This window comes from Bicyclus anynana, chromosome 4, assembly GCF_947172395.1.
Source record: "Bicyclus anynana chromosome 4, ilBicAnyn1.1, whole genome shotgun sequence".
Classification (NCBI taxonomy): Eukaryota; Metazoa; Arthropoda; class Insecta; order Lepidoptera; family Nymphalidae; genus Bicyclus; species Bicyclus anynana.
The window spans coordinates 6101252-6118924 of NC_069086.1; the positions used below are offsets into that span (position 1 = coordinate 6101252).

The window sequence follows — 17673 nt, forward strand, 5'->3', positions numbered from 1 at the left end:
TGGAAAACATTAATTACACTTTATACTTAGACGGTTGAATTTATAAATTGACGAAGGTCTGGGGTTCACGGGCTCTCTGTCTAATATCCTCGTAATTTTTTCACGTATCCATAGGCAACTGTTTAACCGGTAGAGGGTGGGTGGGGACACTTTAACAAAAAGTAGCTCCTAAAGCTTACTATTTTACAAACGGATAACTAAAAAGCCGCGGACAGACGGAATCTCAAAAAAATTCAACCAACTTCCAACACGAAAATTATCCTACCCACTAAACTATAAATATAGCAAAAAATAACATAGTATGTGCTACCTTCTGATAGGTTTGAAGGTACCAAACCAGTGATGCAACTAAAAAACCATAAATAAAAAACATAGTTAAATTGGAACTTAAATATGTAATTTTATTAACAAAGTGAAATAGGTGAAATAAATAACATAATAATATACTTTAAAGAAATATTAATTTGTACATTACATAAATTTTCTTACAATTAATTACTTCAATATTTATAGGACAACAATGTAATTTTGTAACAATTTTCAATTTCCTTCAATTATTTAGGTGCTTGTTATAAATTAAAAACAGCTACAAATCCATTTTATTTTGTCAAATAAAGTGCTTTGTATTGCAATAAAATGTAAATTTTATACAGAAAACACAATTATAAAATATCAGTTGAGTTTGTATAGTGAATCACAGTTTAAGTATGGTGTTCCTGAAGGCCATTGATACAGGCATGTTACAATGCTAAGGCCATCGTAAGTCATATAACATTTAGAATATGCATTATTAGCTTTAATAACAAATTCTCAATAAAACGTGAACCAAAATATTACATTAACAATATCACTTTTTAAGTACATCTTAGATTAGTGCAAACTTTTGATACAAGCATGTGTCATTTATATGAATCGGAAGTCAAGAACAATATTGTTTTAGGTTTTGTCTTCCACCTACACATTATCATTATTTGTTGTACTATATTACAAAGACAGACATTATAATGGTTAAAGTCTAGATTAAAGAGAGAACAAATATATCACATGTACACAATATTACGATACCTACTGCTTTATCACTTCCCTGAGCATGCAACTCACGTCGATAATAATTAAATTGTATAATTTTTTATTTAATAAAATTGCATTAAATAACATTTTATATTAGTATTTTTTTACAATAGTCAGTGCACGAAAGGTTTCTTTACCTTCAAGTTTTTATGGCATTATACTACAATTTACATAAAGTAAAATATACAAAATACATAATTAAAGTACCCTATTTAAATATAGATACTAGATAGATTAAATTTTTTTGACATCAACACCAATCACAGAGGAGACAGCTATTTTCTTTATTATACACATTGATCTTTTATAATAAAAGGACGCACAATCATTTAGAAAATTTCACTTAATAAATGGCCAATTTTTCTTTGACAGTTTTAGAATTATTGATAAAGAAAATTATGCCTAAAGTCCTTTATTTTATCTAGGCCTTTAAATATAGTCCAATATTCAATAAAATCCCAAATTCAGAGCAAATTCAACCTTAAGGATTGAGTTTAAGGTTGAATTTGCAAAATGCGACTAATTAAATTGAGTGCCAAGAAGTTGTGTTTGGCATTGGGGACGTTTTTTGGCCACTGATTGTGCATCCACTTTTTAATAGGAGATCGATAATTATATGTTACAATATCTTTGCTTTGCAATATTTACTGTGCTAGAGGAATGAGAGTGGAACCGCCAAAGTGGCAGTTAGTTTAAATACTTGGCACTTTTTGAGTATTAACGCTATCAAACTACAATAACATTTAACCGTATCGGTTAACATTCGTTCAAAAATACTTCTACAAACTAGAGGAGGCACATACTTCAGGTCTACGATAAGAAGTTCGAAAAATATAGCAATAAATACAACCATAGTTGAATAATAATTTACAATCGCACCGTCTTTACGTTACGCCTTATTATCTGTCGATGTTCGTAAACATGGACATTTTCCATAATCACAACAAATGTCTCCCACAGACTTTTTATATACATTTTGAATTGGTGTATGGTTATTAGCAAGAAGATGCGCTTAACAAATCTGCAATAGTGTATAGGGTAATGGTGTATGGTAAATAGGGTAGCAGGACTGACAAAATGCCACAAAATAGTCTGATAGTCTGTGGTCCGCAAATGAGCCTAATTTTCATAAATTTTGAGTGATTGAGCAGGTACCACCATCAAATAAAATTTTGGTTGCCTGTGGTGATACTCTATTAGACCACAAGCCTAGAAGACCTTTGAAATTTTATAAAACCTGAAAATTCATCAGGTCATAGATGTCATAGGCTTTTAGATAATATTGGGCTTACAATAATATAGCAGCTATCCTATCCATTTTTAACCAACTTCCAAAAAGGAGAAGGTTCTACGTTCGTCTGTATGTATGTTTTTTTTGTCTATACATTAATCAATGTAAACTACATACAATTTATATTGTTTGCAATATATTATTAATGATAATTATGTCATTTATGACTTTCAAGAAGGTTCTATGTTTGGCTGTATGAATGCTTTCTTTGTCAATTGTTATTGGTAGTTTTCATAATATATGAAATTAGAAATAGTACCAGATGTGTAGCTTTAGAGATTTAATAATACCAGCCCATCCCTAGTTCTACCTTAGAGTTGCCACTAGAAATAATGTTGTCATTAAAAAAATGGTTTTAAAGCTATCACATTTAATAATTTATGTCTTTTCGTTAAAGTGACAGGGAAGCATTTATATCCACTAGAACTCGTACAAAAATTACAGCTGCGACAAGTAGATATATTTGCGCGAGCGGAAAAATGGCAAATATCAAAATAATTTGAAAATGACCTCACAGATCCTTGTACTTACATTTCTGCGTTGACATTAAATTTGTTGATTTATATTCTACATTTCATATTCGAGGAAGTAAATTATGTATCAATCAGTTTGGGACTATAATACTTAACACTAAAGATGAAATTGGACACCACAGTCGCACAGCAACATATGGAAAATATCGAATTAATATAATACACGCTAATTACCGTATTCCTTTATGGAAATGCGAGACAGGCGCGTCAAACGCCAAGCACCCAATGAAAATGCCAATTCTATGAAGGCAAACCTTCATAACCTCACCTAAAGACTCATCCATTTGGGTGCATTTTTTTGCATGCTGCATATCGAAACATTTTGAACGACCGCACACGTACAATTGTAAGTTGGCTGACTATCGAACAACTAAATTGTTTTCTTTAACAATTTAGTCGGACAACTTTTTAATTGTACATAGTCGAAAGGGAATCGGGATTCTGGTGCAATAGGTTTCCAATTTATTAGTTGGAAACAGGTGCTGGGTCTCATATATCACTATTAGTTTTCTGAGATTTAGTCGGCCAACTTACAATTGTAAGTGAGCGGATGCACTTAATGTCATAGAAAACTGTTTCAGTTTCACAAAACTACACACAACACTGAGTACGTTTCACTTTCACAGTCTGATGTCCGTGGTTGCAGCGAGGAGGGGTCCGTGCGCGCGCCTCCAGCCCTCCTCCCCCTCCGCGCCAGCACTCGCCTCTTCCTCAGTGTTCCGCACGAACGCGTGGCACTGCACGTCATCCTGCGCTCCATATCGATGTAAGGTCAGGAATTTTAGATTCGCCACTATTGAGGAGTTGATGGGCCTTGTTGGAATGTTCACAGTAGTCGCTGAGCGTTCTATACGCTTTGTTTTACTCTCTGGTGCGAGCTCCAACGATTGTCCCCGTCCATAGAGTCGCGACTGACTGAACCGCGGCGTCAGCCTCCCAATCAGATTATCCTCTTTCCGCGAACTTTTAGATGCCTGGTCTTCCGGTGGCTTCGGTTTCTTCTTCAGAAAAAACGGCGTCAACCGCTCCGCCAGCGGCCTCGAGGAATGAGATCCGGCGTCGTGAACGTTCGATGTGGAGTTGGACGTCTTCAACGGTTTCATAGACCCTGACTGAGTTTTAATAGGGTTAGATTTCCGCTGCAGGCTAATCCTCGAGAACATCCCGCACTCTTCTTTTTCTTTGACCACAGAAGGCTCCTCGCTTTTGTTGTCCGCAGACTCAACTTCGGGGCTTTCGTCCTCGCACACTTTTAATACGCAGTACGTGTCGCGCTGCAGCTCATCGAGCAAACTGTCGTCATTGGATACAGTGTCTATTTTACTCGCAGGTCTAGATTCGCCTGCCTCGAAATTGGTAATTTGGGACCTTCCTTCCGGCAGACTGGTGGTCGAGCCGCATATAGCTTCGTGCCTGAACGTGGAATGCTCATCTGACTTGCTGACGTCGATATCCACCGGCTTGGGCAACATACGCACGCGCGGGGGAACCGCCGGCGGCGCGTCGTCGTCAGACGCATGCGAGTGGCTCATAAAGTTGGACATGAGCTCGTACTCCTTGCACCGGACAGTGACGTCAGTTTCCAGCCGTGTGAGCTGCGCTGATAGGAAAGCGAGGTCAGGGCGAGGGCGACGGAGCGGTGGCTTGAGTTCGACGTCGACGTACTCGCAGGCGGGGGGCAGAGGCGCGCGGGACGGGGATAGACGCGCTGGCTTAGGTGGACGCGCGGGGCGGTCGGCGGACGCGTCGCTGTCCTCGGACGGCTCGTGTTTGAGGCAGGACATGGCGAGGTACCCGCTGCCGGCCGACTTGGTGCTCTTGCCCGAGGAGCGCTCGTCGGCGAGGCGCGCCAGCCGCAGCGACTCGGTGCTGGAGCACACGTCGGGGGAGGTCTGCAGCGGTAGCGTCTTGCCGTCGAGGTCGACGGTGGGCGAAGAGCCGCCGCGCCACGGTCGCCAGAACAGCGAGCCGCTGTCCGCGTTCCCCGCGGCGCCGGCCAGCTGCAGGTAGTTGTCGTCGCCGATAGGGGCTTGTCTGCAACGATTCATAATAAATATTATTAATCTAATTTACGAGACTTATAGGTTAATACTCCTTGGTTTAAACTTATTAATGTTGTGACGTCGTCTGCTACATTTAGGTTCAGTATATTTCTCGCAGCCATCGAATTGAAAAACCAATTTATAGGACACCTAGGCCATTCATTGAACTAAATAAAAATCAACTGACCAAATAACTGATCGCAACGTTTAACAAAATGGCTATTTAACAATATCGCGAGTCATATAATCAATGATAATGCTATTGTCATTATTCTGTTATTGATGTATTTTTGGTTACAAGTTTCCAAATTACATAATTTGACATACCCAAAATTATCAATAAAAATAAAAGTATTCTAAATAATAATGACTCACTTGCTGCCATATTTAGTTTCTCTAGCTAACGATCTTCTGTATATACAATGTCGGTGCTCGAGGTCGAACATAATTTTTTGTAGTTCACGCAACGTCACCGCTTCACCTTCGCGCTCTTCAGGTGTTGCGTCATCTGCAATGGAAAATCTGCATTATCAATACTGCTTACTGTCTGTCTGTTTTCAATACTGCATTATCAAAACTGTGTATACTCGATTTTAGTAGTTTTAAATTTGTAAAAATACAATGAGTCTGGGCGCCTCCAAGATTAAGTTAAAGATTAAGATTAAAAACCCCACATCTGGGTGACGTCAGATATCAGGGACCGCGTCTTCGCCGGCGAAGACGCTGTGTAGCTTGTTTGTGTTGCCTGGGAAGCATTGGTGGTTGTCTTATGTTTGGAGGAGGTTGTGTAGGTTTTTTTAATTCTTCACAAGTTAGTGCTTGACTACAATCTCACCTGATGGTAAGTGGTAATGCAATCTAAGATGGAAGCGGGTTAACTTGTTAAGAGGAGGATGTAAATCCACACTCCTTTCGGTTTCTGCACGGTATCGTACCGGAACGTTAAATCGCTTGACGGTAGGGTGGTAACTAGCCCCGGCCGAAGCCCTGGATCAATTAAGAAAAACCTCAATCAGCCCAGCCGGGGATCGAACCCAGGACATCCGTCATGTTTGGTCGTGAGTCGCCGTACCTGCCGGGCGGTGCAGGCGCTCGTCGAGCCGGTGCACGTGCGCCACGAGCAGCGCGTGCAGCCGCTGCAGGTCGCGCGCGGGGTCCAGCCGCAGCGCCAGCGTCGCCGGCCCCCGCTGCGTGTCCGCCTCGCCGCCCGCGCCGCCGCACCCCTCCGCCTCGGGCTCCGTTCGCCCGCAACTGTTATCATGCATAATAAACAATCAAATCAAAATTCATTTATATCAAGTAGGCTCAATTTACAAGCACTTTTGAAACGTCAGTTGACTATTTGTAAAGATTCTACCACCGGTTCGGAAGGCAGGTTCTGCTGAGAAGATACCGGCAAGAAACTCAACAGTTGCTCTTTTGAAATGAAAAATACATACAGTACTATAATTTACAATTGATAACAATTACAATTTCTTATAGTTTTACTTCCTGTGTGATGGTGGATGCTGATCCAATGGCCTAGCACCTTTATCGTTAAGGAACTCATCAATCGTGTAGTAACCTCGACTAAGTAAATGTTTTTTAACACATTGCTTAAAGTTGTGCATTGGCAAGTCCATCACAGTCAAACAAACTTAGACCAATAAGCTAGTTGCAGTGGCGTAAACAGGGCTGTGCCACCGGTGCCCAGACACGGCGTAGACTCTCGGGAGCGCAAGAATAGACAGAATAAAGCATCAGAATGGGCAACGCATTTGCAGTAGTGAACCTGCGTTTGAGTTTTAGTGAGTGAGACACAGTGGATGGTATGATAGACAAAGGGTCTACCTAAATAGGGCGCAGTTGTAGAAGCTTTCACAGGGCGCGGAAAAGGCTATTTACGGCACTGGCTAGTTGGAACTTTTTTTTAAATACTCTTAAATAGTTCTAATAGTTCACTATTATTCTACTAGACTGAAAAAAAAATTTCATATTTTTTTTACCATATTTATCAAACATATTTTTTCGAGACATGATTACATGAAAATTTTAGTTTTTAAATATGTTTTTGACAATACATAGCCAAAACGCCTGCCGGCCATGACAGTCTATATTTGACGTCACTTTAATAAATCCCATACAAATGAAGCGTTTGACAAAAAAATTAGTTAACAATTAGTTCGACAAATAATTGATACATCAAAAGTGTGTTAGTGACGTCACAAAATGGACAACAGCGTTTTTGACGTTTGGAAAATTTGAAAAAATTCGTGATATTTTAATTAAGTTTTACGGAGGAAGGCTATTGGGCTATATATTATCCCTGTAATCCTACGGGAACGAGAACCACGCGGGTGAAACCGCACGGCGTGAGCTAGTATTTGATATCTGTGGTCCATACCAAGTCCACTTGCAGTCGGCGTAGTAGCCCTTGTGCGGCGGCGCCAGCGCGTGGCGGCACAGCGCCGACAGCAGGCGCAGCCACTCGGCGCGCTCCACGCAGTTGCTCGCTTGCACGAACAGCACGCGCTCGCGGTGCACTGCACACGAGAATTAACACTCAAGCTCATCTCTCTCTCTCTCTCTCTCTCTAAAACTCATCATGATCAACCCATATTCAGCTCACTGCTATGCTGCTACTGCCGAGCGAGTCTCCTCTCAGAATGAGAGGGGTTAGGCCAATAGTACCACGCTGGCCCAATGCGGATTGGCAGACTTCACACACGCAGAGAATTAAGAAAATTTTCTGGTACGCAGGTTTCCTCACGATGTTTTCCTTCACCGTTTGAGACACGTGATATTTAATTTCTGCACATAACTGCAAAGTTGGAGGTGCATGCCCCTGACCGGATTCGAACCGGAATCCGGAATCGGAGGCAGAGGTCATATCCACTGGGCTATCACGGCTCTCAAGTTTACTCACTAGTTATTTATTATGTAAGTTTTCAAAACTGTTGTTTGCTGACGCAAGGTTTGTATTTCGTGCGCTTTTGACCTTCTGTTACAAGTTCCTGAATTACAGGTGGTACATACATTCATTATGTATGTTATTGTAGAGGTATCAGTGTTGGTATAAATAAGAGGGTATTTGATGTCTTGAGCTCAGTTGTTTGTAAGGCAGCGTATACACCGTCACGCTGCCAGTCGTATTACTGATTTTGAGCTGTAATTATTGTTCATCACAAGTTGTTTAGTGTGAGCACGGACAACATGTCGGGCAGGGAAGGTGAATGTTTTTGCATTCTGAAGGGATTCTTTAAACCTACTCTCAAGGTCGCAAATAAAGAATTTCTAACTTGTGAGTAGTTACTGTTATCGCCGCGTAGACCGCTTTTTTTACATGTTTTTAATAAATAGTGTAGGAAATAGTAGTGTGTGACGGATATATCGCTCGATCTCGTATTGGCTTCAGTGTGCTCGTGGCGTTTGAGCCGTACACATCTCTTGTTGTGTAATTCTTCATGGGTTACTTGGGATAGGAGGGTAGTGACTTGAGTGGAAAAGGGGACAGATATCTGTCAAAGGCGTCTTTAACCCTACGCACATAGTTCACAAATACGTGACTTCACTCAAGGTCATTCTCTGCCATTCTAGGGTCTTACTTTGGTTACAGTTTGATTTGTTATTAAATTGTCCTGACAAGTGTTGTGAATCATAACCTTTGTTCGACATTAGTTTTCTTATATTTGTAATCACTTTTGAGACCTATAATATTACCTATCTGGAATATGTTATTGGCGTCGAGCGGCGCGCCGGCGGGCGGGCAGTCGACGGGCACGACGCTCAGCACGCCCGCCAGCGCCAGCCGGTGCGCGCCGCGCGCGCCCGCGCCTTTCGCGCCGCACCGCGACCACGACAGCTCGCCGCTGCAACGATCATGAGCACAATTCACAACTATTATCTAATTGAAGGATAATTATTGAAGGATAATCATCAAATTTAACATTGATTTTAATTTAATTTTCACATCACAACACACTTCCTTGAACCGTCCGATATCAGATAGCCTTGTCTCGTTTCTTTACAAAGTTTATGCTTAGGTTTACTCTTTTTTGAGAGAATGTGACAAATGCTGTGAATTTCTCTTTCTATGTTCAAAATATATATATATATATATATATATTTTTTTATTTTATTACAAGTTAGCCCTTGACTTCTTGAAAATCCACACCCCTTTTGGTTTCTACACGGCATCGTACCGGAACGCTAAATCGCTTGGCGGTACGTCTTTGCCGGTAGTGTGGTAACTAGCCACGGCGGAAGCCTCCCACCAGCCAGACCTGGACTAATTAAGAAAATCTCAATCTGCCCAGCCGGGGATTGAACCCAGGACCTCCGTTTTGTAAATCCACCGCGCATACCACTGCGCCACGGAGGCCATATATTGCGCGCAGTCACTTTGGATGTAATGGTATGATAACAAACCAAGCGCGTTTGTGTATAAACTGAAGCAGCGTTATCACTATTAACACACTAACACAAATGCTAAACGTATACCTTACCACTACATTCAAAGCTAAACAGACTCTCCAGAATAGTATAATGTATGTAGAGCAGTCAATATGTTAAAAAAAGTCTTAAATAGTATTAGCGGGAATGTGACACTTTATTGGACTTTGATCATGATCCCACCATGTAGACGTTAATCTCTGGATGTACAGAAACGATAATAATTATTGCCACGTTATTTGTGACTGTCATAGGGTCCATTTTATTCCCGTATTCCCATGGGAACAGGAAGTATTTGGGACAGTGTAGACACAAACCTGGTGAGCCTGAAGTGGCGCCGCTTGCAGTGCGCGTGCGCGGTGCGCGCCCAGCGCCGCCGCGGCGAGCTGTTGCCGCGCACGCCCTCCGACCGCTTGATCATCGTCCTACACAACACGACAACATTATGCCACACCGACAACTTGTTATTTTTTATTAGTGGCATAGGCAAAGATCTGCGACCATACAGCCTGTGAAAACAGACTACCAATCAATGGTTTATTATTGAAGTAAAACTCCTATAAGCACGCTGGAGTAAGCTGCTGAATGCATTACAAAAAGTGTAATCAGACGTTGACAGGATAAGCTAAAGAAGGTTTACTTCAATTGTGTGGTCTAAAGCACAATGTTTCTTTTTTGTTTTTATTATTTTCTCAGGGGTACAGGCAAAGATCTGTAACCAATACAGATCGCGCCAAACTTCGAGTCCACCCAGAAAACGAGGTTGCAGTTTGGTGTGACCATGGTAAAATATTCAACTGTTATAGATCTACAAAATGTAATGGCCTGACAGTATACCAGTCGAAGCATGGAAGTGTCTGAAAGTGGATGGATGGAAATGGCTGACTTTATTTTTCAATAAGTTGTTGCACGAGGAGTCAATCCCGGAAGAGTGGTCGTGCTGTATGGATCAGAATGTTGGACGGATAGTAAACGAATGCATGTGAACGAAATGCGTATGTTGAGATGGATGTGTGGTGTGACAAGAATAGATAAAATAAGGAATGAGTATATAAGAGGTAGTCTGAAGGTGGCGCCAGTGACAGAAAAATTGAGGAGTAGAAGGTTAGCTTGGTATGGACATGTAATGCGTAGAGAGGAAAGTCATATTACTAGAAAAATGTTGAATGTGCAAGTGGAAGGTCATAAGAGGAGAGGAAGGCCAAAGAAGAGATGGTTGGATTGTGTGAAAGAGGACATGTGTGTAAAAGGAGTGGATGACGAGTTGACGAGTAATAGAGACGAATGGAAAAGATTGACATATTTTTCCGACCCCACTTAAGTGGAATAAGGGTAAGGAGATGATGATAGATCTACAAAATGTACACGATGCCATAAATTTATCCTTAAGGAAAGCTTACTATACCCATTCTGTCTTCTAAAAACCAGCCAAGTGCGTGTCTGGCCACGCGCAGTAAATAAATAAGGTTAGCACCTCACATCATGGGTTAGACGATGACAAATTCATCCTCACATGTAGGTAAGGAACCCCATATTTTTTTAAATTGTGTAAATTAATCCCTAAATGGAAAAAAAATGATAGAAGACCCCATATCTTTCAAAGACCTATTCAACGATACTCCACAATATGAAACACCGATTTTCTCGCGGACGAAGTCGCGGACGTACGCTCTTGTTCATAATAGTTTAAACTTAAAAGGCTCCTTTCTATGCAAACGAACGAATACGTAACTTATAAAATGGTTCTTTAAAATTTGTTTAAAAAAAATCAATTCAACAAAAATACATACATGAGCTTTAGAACCATTCAATAATAAAATACAAAATCAAATACAGTATGACAAAGAAATGTATGAAAAAAAAATAAGGGTAAAAATCAAACATACATACCCATAACTGTTCCAAATGATGCACAAAAAAAGCAATAATATTCGATTATAGAATCATTCCGTAAGATAAAATGAAGTGCTAAATTGTGAGAGATAGAAAATTTAAATAAATAATAATTTTATTAATAAACTCACCCTTCTTTGAGTAGAACAGGCGTCTCTTGTATATTGTTGTTCTGTGTGTCCGAACTGGTTGATATTATTTCTAGGAACTGTTTTATAGCTTGCACCTGTAAATTGAAAGAATATTTTTTCATTAAAATCAAATTACAGCCCATTTTAACATATCACTACAGGCGTATGTAAAAATGTCATCCAGGGCTCACTGGTGGATATCACACAGTAAATGACATTTTGTCAATTGATTTGATGTTTATATTTAATAGGTTGTTAATAAAGCCCAAAATAATTAACAGAAGGCCTCTTATAATAAAAGGACGCACAATCATGTACAAAATGTCACTTAAAAAATGCCCAATAATGATTTGGCAGTTTTAGAATTATTGGTAAAGAAAATTATACCAAAGGCCTTTAAATATAATCCAATAAAACCCCAAATTCAGAGCAATTCAACCTAAAGAATTGAGTTTAAGATTGAATTTGCAAATGCGACTACTTGAATTGAGTGCCAAGAAGTTGTGTTTGGCACTCATTGAGTGGGGACGTTTTCGGTCGCTGATTGTACATCCACTTTTTAATAGGAGATTAATGACAGAAGGTCATTATTTATTTTTACAACAAAGGGCCAATGAGATGCCCATTGAACCGAAAGGTGGTTACAAAAACCCACGAAACTGAAAATTCCCAAGGAGGGTTGACGTCAGGCAGGCGGCCGGTCATAAAATCACTAGCCACAAGACTGTCATTTTTTGAGGATTTTTCTGACCCCACTTAAGTGGGATAAGGGAAAAAAGATGATTAAAAACTTATAATGTTAACAGTTGTTAGTCTTATAGACTTTAAATGGAAAAACTAATTTTTGTGACCTTATCAAACTATCGAGAAAACTTTTATAACAAACTATATACATACACGACATCGTCGAAACGTCGCAGCGAGTAGTGTATTTGAGGCTTCATATAGCAGAGGTACAACTTTAGACAACAATATCGATTATATTATTGACACCCTTTTGTTGTCGACATCCAGTCAACCCAAACGAAACATATTGCTTCAAGGCAAGAGTGAACAGGTATCTTCTAGGCAAGCACGCTTTATCTTGGACCTCATCATGGCTTTCAATCAGGCATGATTGAAAGCCATGAACATATAAAAGATTGCGTGCAAACAACCACAGCCGTATTTTATACATATGTATGTTGTCCTATTTTACCATATGAAGCTACTGGAGTGTCTCTCAAAAAGTTCCAAGTATTTATTAAACGCAAGCTTTTGGGAAAGGCTTATTATAGTGTTAATGATTATATTAATGATAAAAAAAGATTGGTATTAATCTGTAATATACGACTGTGTGCTTAGTTTTAAATAAGTTTGTAAAATGGTGGTAAACAAAAAGAAAACCTTGGCTGAGTTTGTTGTGGGCTCTTCTCGGACCAAGGCGCGTTTGGAACCCTCGTAACTTTAGTTTTAAGTTTTCGACTACTATTACCACCATTAGATTAAATTAAATTATGACATAATCATGACCTTTCAAAAGTGCTTGTAAAGTAAGCCTAATTGAAATAAATGAATTTTGGCTTTTGACTTTATAAATTAAAAAAAAGAATAAAGCTTGGCTTACATGTCGAGGCGTGCAGAAACTCCGGTACAGCTCGGCCATGTACTCCTCCTTGCAGACTTGCTGCGCCGACCGACTGCTCACGAGGTTGCCCAGCGACTGGATCGTCTTGGAGATCAGCGTCAGCGTCCGGTTCGTCTGGGGGTCCTGACATACATGAACCATTAATACAAGGGGACCAATGGGGTGACTAGGTTTGAATATACTGATTTTTATAAGACGTTCGGGTAAATAAGATCAATATTAAAACAAAGATTGATTGGATGTTTGCAAAATATTGGATAGAAGCAGGCGTTACTTTGCGGAAGTTCATCATGATTATATAATGATTTATTTATTTTGCTATCATCCGCGAAAAGTCGACGAACCCATGCGACAACGTCACCCAGGTCCGACAAAATACTCTCTACGTACGTTTCACCCCGAAACCGGAGCATCCTCAGGAGATGTTGACTCTACAACGTGCAATTGCAAAGTTGCACGTTGTTGAGAGTTGTCGCATGGGTTCGTCGACTTTTCGCGGATGATAGCAAAATAAATAAATCATTATATAAGTTTGCAAAATAAATAAAATTATAAAATTTTAATAACTACTAAAAATATTTTATTGTAAATAGATGAAAACATTTTTTGCTTCCTTCGATTAACTATAACTAACACAGATATATTATGTAAGATTGTTTGAACGCCCATACAAAATTAACGATCACTGTATTTAACTACGTCATTAATTCGTGCCATTTTGTATGGAGCATATTTCAGGTATCCGTGACAGCGCCGCAAATCTGACCCTTTAATCCCTGTAGCTCCGAAAGTAATGATCGCAGATATCATGTTACTTTTAGAAAATTTACTCCTAATTCATCCTCCTTCATCATCCCTATAGTTTTAACAAGGCTCTCGAGTCCATTTCGGTTGCAAGACTTAACTAAAGGTTAGATAATATAATCCACCCATCTTTCTCTATGGGGCTGAGACGTGGACCCTAAAATCTGCAGACCGCAAAAGGATTGACACTTTCGAGATGTGGTGTTGGAGGAAAATGCTCCGGATTCCATGGACTGCATTTCGGACTAACACATCTATAGTTGCTCAACTCAAAGTTAAAATAAGACTCTCTACCATATGCCTCAAGCGTATTTTAGAGTACTTCAGACACATTGTCAGAAAAGACGGAGATAATCTGGAAAAATTAGTTATTACTGGCAAGGTGGAAGGAAAAAGATCGCGGGGCGCAGCCCGATGCGTTGGTCCGACCAGGTCCGCAGTACACTCGAGTCAGTTTACGATGCGCTTCGCGTAGCTGGAGATAGGAAAAAATGGCATAACATCCTAAGGACAAGGATCAGAGATGGAGGTGGTCACGACCCTCACACATGAGGATTGCGACTCACGGAGGAGGAGGAGATAATATAATAGTTATAATGTATGAAGTCAAACTCACAATTTGCTCGGTGGTGAGGTCAAAGAGCCGCGGGCCGAGGATGGCGGGCGCGAAGAACCGCAGGAAGATGAAGCCGGACACCACAGAGTAGCGCACCTCCGCGTTGGCGGGGAAGTGGCGCACGGCGCACTGGCGCAGCGCGTCGAACAGCCGGCACATGGCGGCCGGGCACGACGCGTACGACGACGTGATGGCTGCGAACACCTGACACACGCAACATCGTCAACACCTGACACAGCCAACATTGTCAACATCTGACACACGCAACATACTCAGCAGCTGATACACGCAACATTCTGACACACGCAACATTGACAATTGACACAAATGACTTCACTGACACAGGCGACATAATTAACACCTGGCACACTCAACATCGTCAATACCCGACAAATGCGTCACAGTCAACACCTGACACACGAACATCGTCAACACCTGACACATGCGACATTATTAACAACTGACACAGGCGACATTATCAACACCTGACATGCAACAACATCAGTCTATTATGGTCAAAATATAGGTCTCTCTTCTTTCGCAATACGCAGTCTCTTACGACTTAATTACGTCATGTGCCAGGTGCCAGACCCGAACACACTTAAATGTTTGTAATTATACGCGTATACGTTTTAGGACCGCTGGAGGGGTGACGAAATATTATATTATTTTATTGTAGTCACAGAATAAATATCATCCAGAATGAGTCTTTAAAAGCAGCATTGTGAACCTGGTGAAACCCATAAAAAACACAAACGTCGCGCGTCTCCGTGATATCCGCATATACAAAGTTTTTTCAAAAATTGTATTTCAAAATTTAACACTAACAACATTTTTGTAAATTAAAATAATCAATAATTACTTCATTTTAATTCTTTAGTTTTTGTAAACAGTATTTAAAATATTTAAAAACGCTTCTGACTCCGTGACTCGAGAATGTATTCGTTTTTGAATGTGATTTTGTATTGTGAATTTGTATTGTGAATGAAATTTGTATTTCGAGCGGCTACGACACGGTGTTTTTTATTTTTTTTATTTTTTATTCCTTACAAGTTAGCGCTTGACTACAATCTCACACTTGATGGTAAGTGATGATGCAGTCTAAGATGGAAGCGGGCTAACTTGTTAGGAGGAGGATGAAAATCCACACTCCTTTCGGTTTCTATACGACATCGTACCGGAACGCTAAATCGCTTGGCGGTACGTCTTTGTCAGTAGGGTGGTAACTAGCCACGGCCGAAGCCTCCCACCAGCCAGACCTGGACCAATTAAGAAAATCTCAATCTGCCCAGCCGGGGATCGAACCCAGGACCTTCGTTTTGTAAATCCACCGCGCATACCACTGCGCCACGGAGGCCGTCAAACAGTATTTAAAATATTTAAAAACGCTTCTGACTCCGTGACTCGAGAATGTATTTGTCATTTGTATTGTGAATGAAATTTGTATTTGGAGCGGCTACGACACGGTATTCCATGCGCTCTATCTGCATATTATTGTTTAATCAGTGATTGTAGTGCACTGACCCGCTCGACGTAGTCTTTCAGGTTGGCGAGGTTGGCGGCGACGGCGGCGGCGGGCTTGACGCGCGCGGGGTCGATTTCGCAGGGCCGCCGCTCCGCCAGCACGGCGGCCAGCGTCGGCCGCAGCACGCCGCGCAGGTACGCCGCGCCCGTCAACCGCATCGCCTCGTCCATCATCTTCGACACCAGCGTGTTGCCGCGGAATATGGTCGTCGCGTCACTGCATAACAAAGATAATTCTTTATTAAAATAATTGACGAGTAGTACGGAATGTGAATCTCACATTGCACTGATGGAAAGTAGGCGTTACATTGTCCAAAGTAAACAGGACCTGTTTTCAAGAGGAATATAGGTAGACCAAACGAACGTTGGTCTGACACCTTTAACCGAAAAGGGGCTCATATATCATAACCATGTCTTACAAAACATTATAAAAGCATATTATCGTACTAACAACACCTTAAAATGTAAAGAGATTTGAGAATAAATAGCTTTTTTATTTATGGTATAGCTTGGCAACTTCATTTGTAACAGTCCCGATGTAGCGATGAATGAAAAACCCACGTCTGATGCACGTCATTCCCCGCACGCACGACTTCATACCCGTTTCCCCCTATCGCCCGCATATTTTGGGAGTGTTATCAATGAACTTGCCAGACTATAGGTATATTATTCATGGACCATGGTGGTAATTATAGTCGAAAACTTATAATTATAGTTACGAGGGTTCCAAAGCGCCTTGGTTCGAGAAGATCCCACAACAAAATCAGTTAAGGCTTATTTCTTTTTCGTTTACGACCATTTTACAAACTTATCTAGAACTAAGTACATAGTCGTATTTATTGTTCAGCAATGGACGTCTATCGGTAAATAATGATGATTGATGATAGACCATAATATTTCATCCCAACCCAGGAATTCCAGATCCAAAACCTGGGCTAACCACTGGGCAACGAGGAGTTTAATAAAATGCACACACAGAAATGCTTACTACGCTATCAGTAAACAATAATAATTCAAATTGTCGATAGGTACGGCACATTATCAGCGTTATTACATTCACTTCCTGTGGATACGTCGAGAGGACATCGCATTTGTTGGTATACGTACGTACATGTACGCAATTACTTGTCTTATCTTTGCGAAAATAGATATGTACCTACGTGTTTACATTCAAACAAAAAATGTTAATAAACCGCTTAATCATAAATACTGATAACATTACTTTGTAAGCATTATTTTTTTTTGTTTATTATTTTGATGAAGGAGATAGTTTAGGGCATTTTTTAACCGACTTCAAAAAGGAGGAGGTTCTCAATTCGGTCGGTATTTTTTTTTTTTTTTATGTATGCACACCGATTACTCAAAGACGCCAGGACCGATTTCAAAAATTCTTTTTTTGTTTGAAACGGTATAGTCCCCATTTGGTCCCATTGCCATCATGTCAAGATCTGATGATGGAATCCTGGAGAAATTGAGGGTAACTTTCGAAAATTATATGGCCGGTGTTGTCTTAATTTAAGCCATTTCTGACAGGGCCACATAAAACAACACTATCTGCAAAATCTAAATCTATAAGATATTCTCACATGGCTTGAATTATTACATCACCGGCTTAGCACCGCCTTCATACTGATCAGCAGGTAGAACATATTATGATGTTATTTTTCGCTTTTTAGTTTAGTGGGTACGTTTTTAGGTTTTGAAGTCGGT

General features: G+C 40.5%; 1 protein-coding gene across 1 annotated transcript in view; it reads right to left on the reverse strand.

Annotated features, from left to right (window-relative positions):
- Nucleotides 1-375: 375 nt before the first annotated feature.
- Nucleotides 376-17673, reverse strand: part of LOC112058430 (GTPase-activating protein) — a 55000-nt gene continuing 37702 nt past the window's right edge. Inside the window, exons 7-16 of the mRNA XM_024099272.2 lie at nucleotides 15964-16180; nucleotides 14440-14643; nucleotides 12999-13142; nucleotides 11393-11487; nucleotides 9686-9793; nucleotides 8637-8785; nucleotides 7321-7459; nucleotides 6010-6188; nucleotides 5313-5445; nucleotides 376-4929 (exon numbers count right to left, since the gene is read on the reverse strand). Coding sequence (XP_023955040.2) covers nucleotides 3516-4929; nucleotides 5313-5445; nucleotides 6010-6188; nucleotides 7321-7459; nucleotides 8637-8785; nucleotides 9686-9793; nucleotides 11393-11487; nucleotides 12999-13142; nucleotides 14440-14643; nucleotides 15964-16180 — 2782 coding nt within the window. The 3' untranslated portion in view covers nucleotides 376-3515. The remainder of the gene's footprint in view (nucleotides 4930-5312; nucleotides 5446-6009; nucleotides 6189-7320; nucleotides 7460-8636; nucleotides 8786-9685; nucleotides 9794-11392; nucleotides 11488-12998; nucleotides 13143-14439; nucleotides 14644-15963; nucleotides 16181-17673) is intronic.